Here is a 10930-nt window from a genome sequence, read left to right on the forward strand (position 1 = left end):
GGTGGGTTTAGTCCGACCCGTGGGTCTAGCGAATTTGGATAGACTCGAATGTTCAGTAGATGCGAGAAAGTATCCCGACACGTTGGTGTATTCAGGTCGGGTCGGGTCAAAGCAGGTTCAATACTCAAACTGAAGTCGCACCAGGTTCGAAGTTGCTAATGATTTCTCGCACCTATTGAAGAACGTCGGGTCGTGAAAGGAGGCACTGAACAGGTTTGCTCTTAAAACCGCAATGTGCCAGGATGCGCAAGGAAATCTCATGACGGACGAGCGGGAGGTGATCGAAAGGTGAAAGTGCTACTTCGAAGGACACCTGAATGGATCAGAGACAGGAGAGGCTGGCGCAAGTGGCAGAACAAGGCAACCGCCACAGCATCAGCACAGAAATAACAACAGCGACAGCATTGGCGCAGACGACGAGGTGCCCCCACCATCTCTGGATGAAATTGCCAGCGCCATTAAGCAGCTTAAGAGCAATAAGTCTGCCGGCAGCAATGGACTGGCGGCCGAGCTCTTCAAGATGGGGCCGGAGAGGCTTACCGTCGAAATGCATCAGCTGATCGTAAAAGTCTGGGAGCAGGAGGAACTACCGGAGGAGTGGAAGCTGGATGTCATTCACCCAGTCTACAAAAAGGGCAACAGGCTGGATTGCTCGAATTTTCGAGCCATCACAGTCCTGAATGCCGGCTACATGATCCTGTCCCAGATCCTGTTCTGCAGATTTGCGCACCTTGCTACAAATTTTGTCGGCAGCTAACAAGCTGGGTTTGTTGGAGGCAAATCCACCACCGACCAAATTTTCACACTACGGCAGATCCTCCAGAAGTGCCGGGAGTGCCAGATCCCTACGCACTTCCTGTTCATGGACTTCAAGGCGGATTACGACACCATAGACAGGAATGAGCTTTGGAACATCATGCAGCGGTACCATTTCCTCAGACTCAGACCATCTGGGAAGCAGTGTATTAGATGAAGGTGACAATCTCAAGGTAGTAAAGGAGCTCCCCTATCTCGGGACGATCGTTACTTCGAAAAACGACATCAACAGCGAATTTCGGAGACGCATTGTCCATTGTCTATGTGCTTCACCGACTGCTGAACCATCCAAGCGGAGGATGCAAACGCTCTGGGCGTGTTTGACCGACGCATCCTCCGGACCATCTTTGGCGATGTGTTTGAGCATGGAGCGTAGAGGAGAAGGATGAACCACGAGCATACTGAGCTGTACAGCGAACCGAGCATCCTTACGGTGGCAAACGCTAGCAGGATGCGATGGCTGGGGCATGTCATGAGGATGCCGGACTCATGCCTCACCAAGAATGTGTTTGACAGCGATCCACAGTTCGGCATAAGGCGCAAGGGACCATAGCGAACACGATAGCTGGATCAGGTGTAGCGAGACCTGTTGGAAATCGGGTGTCTAAATGAATGGTAGGCTGCAGCCAGGGACCGAGCATCCTGGGGAATGAATGTTGACCGGGCCATGTCACATTGACGTGCTCTATTGTGAGCATGCCAACAAGAGAGATTGAGAGAGACGTTTAGAACATTTTTAGAACCAATTGAACAATATGCAAGGCACTCTACGATCAGCAGTTGAGGAATAAATATTTAATTATTAAGAATATTGTTATTATTCCCTAAGGCCCGGGTCTCTAAACATGTTCCTATGAACAACATTTGTTCAATGGCAACATTTCTGTATTTTTCTGTTTATTTCAAAAATTGTGCACATATTTGCACAATAAAATGCTTCATAATTAAGTTGAATTTACTTCCCATCCATTTTGGTTTACAAACAACTTCGAAAATGTTACTGCAACAAATAAACATGAAACAATTCGTTTTTTTCTCTTGCAACAAAAATGTTCCCGTAACATGGGTTTGACAATTTGTCGATACGATTTGGAAACAAATGTTCCCGCAACATTTTCATAGACCGATGAAGAATCTATGTTACTTGATTGATATTACCTCCGCACATCGCATTTCGTCACTATTTTGTAAGCTCCAAAGCTCCAAAGCTCCAAGCTTTGTAGGAGATCCAAAAAATTTTCCACGACAATTTTTGGCGACACTTTCCATCCGTCTTGGTTTTAGCACGAAAATATGGCTAATTTCGATTGTTTCTTCGCGAAACGCGAGCGCTGCGTTTCTGTGCAAATTTAACAAACTCGCGGCAATCACGGCTGCCCATGATTTTGTTCTAAAATCAAGAAGTTTACAAAAATAGGTCATCTAGAAGCAGTGTTAGCAAACGCGTGTTCCCGCGAATTCAGTAAGCTAGCATACCTAAAGACCCTTGTATTAGGGGTCTCCAAGCTTTTCACTTCACGGGCCGCATTGCTTTACAAATAACGTTGTTGTGTGCAATTTTGACGTTTTGATAATAAAATGCTTACTAAATATGAATCAACTAAGTTAAGTGAACAAAATATTTTAATGAAATCAGTCAAATCAATAAACTATTTATTTTAACATCAAAAAGTCATCGCTGGACACATTACACGCTAACGAGGGACCGAGGGTCTTAGCTCGGAGGCTAATACCCTAGTAGATGGGGTTTGCTGCGAGATTACATGGATTTTTTTTTTCTTTTAGCTCAACAACCGTTGCCGGTCAAGGCCTGCCTGTACCACTTGTGTGCCTTGGCTTTCAATGACTAATTGATTTCCCCCCATAGCAGGATAGTCAGTCCTACGTATGGCGGCACGGTCTATTTGGGGATTGAACCCATGACGGGCATGTTGTTAAGTCGTACGAGTTAACGACTGTACTACGAGACCGGCCAACACATGGACTTTACTCTATCTAAAGTCCATTCCAAAATTAGTTAACTTACCTTCTACGCTTGCCTTCTTCTAGTCCCTTTTACCAAGGTCCATCAACTGATGAATTTTTATTTTTATACATACATGGTTTTGTTTAACCAATATCAATTTCCAAATTAATTTACTCTTGATATTCTCGGAACTTTAGGATATTTTCGATTCTTGGAATTATGAAATTTAATTATTTGTTTATAATTCAAAATATGGGTTAAATCGTAAATTTCAAAAATACAGAATCTCAAAATTATCAACATCTAAGAAAGCAAGGCTACGAACAACATTAGGGGAACTGGGGGTAGTTTCGACACCTTAAGGGTTTCCCTTGATTGCAATACTTTTGTCAATGTAAACTTAATAGTGGACATCGACAAAGCTTTTTTGATTCATTATGTACCATTTTACGAGAAACTACGGTTCCTACTTTTATTTTAATAACATTTTGATACAAATAAAAAAAATGTCTTTTTTGTTGCATCAAGACTGCAATGCGGGTAAGATCGACACCATGATGGGGTAAAATCGATACCTTGTGGAGTGATGTCGACACATTGGTTATAACTTTTAAAATAATTAACTCTGATGGCCGGTTGTTTTTCATTGAAGCTCAACAAAGTATTTCGTACCAATTTTAAGAAAAAATAATACAAAACATTATTGAAATACACAAAAGAAATGAAGTTACAAACAAGAACAAATGTCTCGTTACAAATAGTATGGAACCAGACTCTATATAGTAGAAGCTGCGGAGATAGCATCTGGTTTACGAAATGAGTGGTTAAGATTACTTAAAAAAAATAACCTTGCATCCAGTATTATCCAGCAATCTTCTTCTGTTTTTTTTCTTTCATAAAATCGAAGGGTGTTTAATTTTATGTTTCTCTGCTAAATCGACAGCCAAAAGTCGAACGTCGGCCAATGTAATTCCATACCAGTGAATATTTTTTTCTTCAGTTTAGCCTTAACCGGCCTAAAGTAAGCCTAATATATGGTCCAAGCCATAACAATATTTATTTTAATAATTAACTATATGTACTTAATCATGATGTGAGTCCGAGTTTGGCAGACGTTTTATGCGTTAATGATAGCTCAATTCCATAATTATAAGCTCCTTGGTTAGTTGACATCGCTAGTATCAGTATCGCTAGTGAGCTTCTAAGGTATTTTTAATTGAGTGTTTGCTCAGCTTAGTCATTATGTTTGCCGTACATAGTTGCGGGACATCTGTAGAAAATATAGGCCCTTTCAATTTACGAAATAAAAAAAAGTTAACATGATATAAATAAGCATAACACTACTACGGAGTGTGGTGTCGATTTTACCCTCATTGGCCACACAAGTTTTAGTGACATTTTATACTATATAGTCTAATATAAAAATTACGCCCTTTTATATAGAACTAATCAATAGTGTTTATATAACAATACTATTAACACGGAAACTATATTTTTGTTGAAATAACGCCACAATTCCTTAAGTCCCAGAAGTAAAAAATTACATCGACTGTCAATCAGAACCACCATGTATTTATTTTGTTGTTTTTTTATAATTGACAGGTTTCTGATCAGTAAAAAATAACTCAAATATTCGAAACAGTTAATATAAATAAGGTGTCCCAATTTTTGTCCCTTAAAAAGTTCTATAAATACTAAATCGGCAAGGTGTCGATGTTACCCACAATGTCGAATCAACCTTGACTTCCCCTAATATCAATAGAAACAGTTTAACCGGAAAAGAAGGTTAAGTGGAAACATATGTTGTGAAACATATTTACAAAACAACTATAACTAACTGCAATATGCAACAACGATTAGCATTGTACATATTATTGATGGTCATACATTTTTGGGGCTTTTAAAGGAATCATGAATTGCAATTCATCGCTGCCCTTTGATGTATACAACATTTTCCTTTGGTATCATTTGGAGAGCAATTAAGTGCCACCGTTTACAGTTCGAAAGGAATACATCTCTGACAGGATAAATAAACAAGTAACTTAACACAGCCAACAATTTAGTGAAAGAGGCAGCAAAAGTTATTCGTTATTCAGCAGAAGAAAATATGGTATAATTTTCTTTAAGTGTTAAGTATTAAATTAAAAGTATTAAATATTGTGTGCGGATGCTCTTAAATACAAACCGTAATCTGTTACACTAATTGAGTTCCTTGTAAGTGAAGGAACCACAAGCCATAACCAATGACACTTATTTTGAATAATGTTTTATTCATGTATATTATACTCATTTGTCTCTATATTTGTCTAACGCCTAATTTGATATTAATGTTTAATTACAGACAGTTATGTTGTTGTGAAGAACAGTTTCATCAATCAATATCAATGGATTACTGTAGTGCAATTATGCAGAGACATAAAATATGACTCTTGCTGTATCGTAGTATTGATCATGTAGTGGATTAGAAAAAAGAAGTCCAACTGAACCGAGACTATCCCATAGAACCAAACAACCAACCAGCAACGGCAAAAATTCTAAAGGTGTCCAAGGAGATGAATTCAATCTGGCGTGTGATAGTATTTCTAATAATACTATGGCGAATTTGCTACAATAACAATCTCTTGGTCCACGGCTGTCCTCTGGAGTGTATCTGTCTATCACAAACACAGGTAACATTTAAATTAATTAGTATTTCAAATGTATTCCAACGAAATGCAAATGAACCACAATATCTACAGCAAATTTAAAAATGGAATATTTGAAAAACTAAAAACTGTATCATGTTTAGAAAATGTCTTAGACGCTTAGGATTTAGAATGATGAACAACCTGAAATGTTGACTGTGACACAAGAGTGCCTGTGACAAAAGGCATGGAAAGTATTCTTCAAATTCTATTTTAAAAAATGAGGAAAAGTTTTTTATAGAGGGGAATAGACATAACCTAATCAATATCACAGAAGATATCGGTAAATCAGTAAATCTGAGTTTATATTGAGTGCGGTTATTTTATTGCAAGTACTTTACATCATATCATCAACTTTTGCTCAAACGCTTCCTACTTAATGTTTTCTTAACTTTTTATGGTCGTAAACGCCAATCCTAACAGCATAAAGAAACGAGACGTTAATCTAATCATAGTTTTGCTAACCAAAACGATTCATACGGAAAAATGAAATAATCTTGAACCGGCAATATGGTCATAGTACAATTTAGTGCCAAATTTAACTCCAACTTTTAACATAGGATATACGGGTACTGCTTGGAGTTCTCAGTGCATATCGAGGTTAAACAAAGAATGGACATTACAATGGCTCTCTGATTTGGGTAAAACTTATTCATTATTCAGCTAGCACTAACGATTTGTTTATAAGTTATGGGGAGTGAAAGCAAACACTGACTTCAAATACTTTCAAGTACAACGAGATACTAATAAGATTGTGCAAAATATCATTTCTGTAAATTGCTCTGTATTAAAACCTTCTTTTCCAACTTGTTTCCACATAAAAAATAACTGCTAAATTAAAGTTTCCTCGCCTTTCCTAGAAGCACAACGCCTCAAAAGAACAAGTGTTGAAAGTTCAAAAGAGAACGCTATGCTGGAACTTTCTTATCACCGAATGAGAAACATTTATGGTCTTCCATAGTGTACGTTAGATTGCCAATTCTCGTGTGTTCAAGCTACATTCGAGCCAAAGTGGAAATTCTCGCGAGACAGGATACATTTCGAGAGGCGAAATAAAGTTTCATGCTATGTTGGTTGTACGAGTCTCAGACCAATTTAGTAATCGATTTATAAGGCTTCTAAGTGGTCGAAGGAGAAGGGAAATATTCTATAACAAGCTGTTTTTATTCCGTTTAATAGAATGATAGTTGTTTAATACCATACGTGAGCATTTAAGAAGGGTATATAATACGATTTTATTCGTTTGCTTGTATGAATGATGATGTATCGAATGTTATTTTACTCTTTCTTATCAATTTATTTTAATTATTTTTAATACTTATCCAACGGATTCTATAGGTCATGTGCAACACTGGCGCTCTGCGTGAGATACCATTGAAAGCCATCCCTGTCACGGTAGAGCAACTGTCACTCACCAAAAACTACTTCCCAATCATCAAAAGTGATGCATTTGGAGGATTGAGAGCGTTACGAAAGCTGTCACTCGATGGCAATAACATCACCACTATTAAACCATTTGCTTTCCGTGGTCTACCACGGCTGCGAGATCTCTCGATCCAGCATACACCTCTGGCAACGGTTGCCTCATTTGCCTTTGCCGGGCTGCAGAACGTCTCGCAGATACAGCTGTCACACAACAAAATCCTACGCATCGAAGGGTACGCATTTGCCGGGGCCGTCAACATTCGACAGATACATCTCGCCGACAACCCAACCGTAACGATCGAGACGAACGCATTCTCCAGCCTTAGCAACGTCGATCGACTCATCCTACCGTCGGGTATACGTGTGATCGAGCCGGACGCTTTCTATGGACTTGAAACGGTTGGCTATCTGAAGCTTTCTTTCATGGATCTTGCCTCCCTGGAGCCGTACACATTCCGGGGCCTGACGCACGTCAAACTGCTCTCCCTGCAAGAATCTGATCTAGGTATCATACGAGCTGGCGCCTTTGAGGGTCTTGTGCAGGTCGAGTTACTCAACATACTCAACAACAAAATTGATGCCATTCAGGAGCTCAACATTACTGCGGCCAATAGAATTAGGGTGCTTCGGATACAGGGTAACCATCTGCTCGAAACTCCCGAAAGTGGCTCGATCGTGCTTGAGGGCATCGATACACTGCATGTAAATAGTAACTACTTTCCGTGCGGATGTCACATCCACACGCTCCTAGATAGTCCCCTCGCAAACGGTACTTACTTGTCACACAGTGGGGCTCCCGCCGGTGACTTCCTCTCCAAGAACTACTGCATCTCCCCGCTCGAGGTTAATGGGATGCCTATGAGCTCAATCGATATATACTCAATCGGGCGCTGTCTTGAACAGGTTACACGAGAAAATCTCGAAGCAGCCAACTCAGTCATATCAACTATGCTGCGGAGACAGTCTTGGAACAGGTGGCTGCAGTGGCGAAGTAAACATAGTAAGCGATCTCAAGAGACGACACTTATTTCAGCTGTCTCGTCGGCTGTGCGGTTTCTGGCGGCATCGCCTATCATAGCAATTAAGTTTGTAGTATACTTAAAAAATTTTAACATAAAAATCAGTTGAACTTTACCTTTTTGGTGTCAGTTAGTAAGATATTTTTTTATGAAATCAGAACTATTCGATTTCTTCTTATTCGGTTCCGAAGACGTAAATCTGTATACTATAAAGTCGGATACTGTAAATCTAGAATAACTAATTACAGAGAGAGAGAGAGAGAGAGAGAGAGAGAGAGAGAGAGAGAGAGAGAGAGAGAGAGAGAGCTAATAGAGTAACTGCATTATTAGTTAGACTTGTTTGCATTTAGCGAGTTCATTTTATTTAACAACTAATTTAATTTATGAGAGGAAATTAATAAATTGATAAAATAATAAATTAATAGATGCTTACATGATTTGTTTGTTTCATTTCCCACTTCTGCTTCTGTTGTAAAATCCACTATACAAATATGATGTGCATATCATCCGAGCAAACCATATATAATAAACAATGAAATGCTTCACTCGAAAACGCCTTTTTATGATGTTTTGCCCCAACATAGGATAACATAATCAATAATAATCTTTTCAATAACTAACCCGATATTTTTAAAATATGAATATATAATTTACATTCTATCAAAATAATTGTTTTATTTTTGTTTCGTTTCACTTTAAAAATGCCTATGCTACACAATGCTAGCCTATGTTGCTGACAAGATTCCTTCTTCAATGCCCATCTTTGCAAGAATTTTGTGGTTTCTACCGTCAAATATACTTTATGGTAGTTCAAGGAGTTTCTGTTAGAAAGTTGAAAATAAAATACTGTTCTACATTGAGCCCAAAGTATCAACTGTATTTTTTTTCTTATTTTTTTCTTTGACGCAAAAAACGCAGTCGGACAAGCACTATCATTGCTACTGATGGTCTTAGCTCTCAGTGACATAATTTATTACCCATTGAAAAATAACCTGCAAAATACTACGAGAGACACGGTCCATACGAGGCTTGATGTGATGGCATGTTGTTAAGTCGAGCGAGTTGACGTTGTATCACGGGACCGACTCATCTGTTGTCAATTAGCTTTATGAAAACTACTCAAGATACAACCATGTACCACGTTGTGCATCATCTAAAAATGATTTCGTTACCCTACGTTCAATTCAATCGGTCTAATTACGAACGTGGTTTTGGGAACAGTAATATTTAATAACAATGTATATCTACATAGAAGCAAGACCAATGCGATATCGTTTGAACGCTTATCGCAATCAAATTATTATGATTAGTGGGAGTAGTTTTCCAACCGTCAGTATAATATGTTTGTAAATATTATAAAATAAGACGGTAACATTTATGTATATTAAAAAAATAGTAAAATTCTAAAACGCATGCAATTCAGCCCCATCACTGACAGTCCATCTCTGAAGTTTGACAATGACCGTTATGTTTTACGAATCTAGGAAGATCAAGATAAATTGTAATAATTTAGTCAAGAAAATTTGAAAAATCATCCAACTCCAGTTATACTATCGCAGGCAGCAAAGAAACTATTCTAAGTAAAAGGAAAAGAAAACCACAGCTTGCAAACGATGAAGATATAAAAACATAGTCTAGTCGTTTTGGGCTGAAACTGGTTATGCAAACAAGCATAATCTTAAATGAAACAAAATACAACCCATTATTGAATTGTTTTAACACGACATAAGTTGTATATTTTGGCTTAAAATGTTAGGTAAAACATATGCATATCTTAACAATAAGCCAGCATATCAACAAATAAATAAAGCGCTCAATATATACCATACGATTTAAAAAAAAAACTTGTGAAATGGCAACGGAAAAAACCTTCTAAAAAAATCAAACAGAACAGAAAATCAGTATAAAAATATGCCAATGTGTAGACCTTTGGTAAGAGGTGTAGTATTTGATTAATTATACAAAATGGTGGAAGAACTCAACAATACACAAATCATTGTTATTCTACCATGTGGTTGTAGTTAAATAAATTACACATTTTTTATAAAAAAACTAAACCAGATATTTGTCTTTCTGTTGTGGGTAAAATATCGAGGTAAGTTTTTAGTTATGTTTTTAAAAATGCATTGATACAAAACATCTAGATGTTTATATTAACTTGTTGGTAAACATATTGAAAACTGCGCCATGAAAAAGTGCATTGATTATTGCAAAAAAGCAATCAATGTAACAAATTACAAAACTATTATACCACTAAGTTCGCACGAAAAAATTCTCAAGAGTTTTTTTATGTTTACCATTTACCATTCACTTACCAATCCGTTTCTAATACTCCCGTTCCTTGTGAACGTGTGTTGTCACAAATGGGTTGAGTGATTTTTTACGTTTTTAGTATGATAGAACCCTTTCCACATATCCCCATGCTGGCGAGTCTCGAACAGACCTAGAACACAAAACCGAGTGACGACAATCCGTGTAAATACGGATAGACATCTAATTAAACTCTGGGGGAATGAAATAGTAAAACGTTTTGCTAGCATGATACATAACCATTGAACTATTGATCAATCGATCTGCATAGCTCGCATGGTATGGTTGCTTTTACAATGTGTTCGTACGAAAGGCAAGCAATAATGTGTATTCCAATTTAGCTTGGATGGTTTCCAGTTTTCTTCAAACACTTAAGGACACAGTCATAAAATAATATCATTATGCAGAAATTCCCCGGAATACGCCATTCTAGAAGTACGTGATTTCATTATACGCGATATTCTTAATTTGACAGTTCTTTGAACAAATTACACTGATTTAACACATCAATTGTCAAATATAAAACAATTTCCCTTTTAATTGAATTTCAAAAATCATTTTAAAAAGTACAAAATTGTATTCTTCAGTTGAAATCAGATCAAATAATTATATTTGAAACTAAAACCTACGACCTCAAGCAAAATTACTATCAAACCGAACCGCGGTAGTCTCCAGCCCGCATTAATAGCGTATATCGGGGATTACCTGTA

At 37.7% G+C, this 10930-nt stretch overlaps 1 protein-coding gene across 6 annotated transcripts in view; it reads left to right on the forward strand.

The window, feature by feature from the left end:
- LOC120895678 (leucine-rich repeat-containing protein 15-like) overlaps positions 1-9759 on the forward strand; it is a 32110-nt gene extending 22351 nt beyond the window's left edge. For 5 of the 6 annotated variants that reach the window (XM_040299221.1, XM_040299222.1, XM_040299223.1 and 2 more), the window contains exons 3-4: positions 5124-5451; positions 6805-9759. In XM_040299221.1, the coding sequence (XP_040155155.1) occupies positions 5335-5451; positions 6805-8019 (1332 nt within the window). In that variant the 5' untranslated portion in view covers positions 5124-5334 and the 3' untranslated portion in view covers positions 8020-9759. Of the gene's footprint in view, positions 1-4705; positions 5452-6804 lie in introns of those variants that run through there. The other variant, XM_040299227.1, reaches the window with a different exon arrangement.
- Positions 9760-10930: the final 1171 nt, after the last annotated feature.

The sequence above is a fragment of the Anopheles arabiensis genome, chromosome 2, assembly GCF_016920715.1.
Source record: "Anopheles arabiensis isolate DONGOLA chromosome 2, AaraD3, whole genome shotgun sequence".
NCBI classification, from domain to species: domain Eukaryota; kingdom Metazoa; phylum Arthropoda; class Insecta; order Diptera; family Culicidae; genus Anopheles; species Anopheles arabiensis.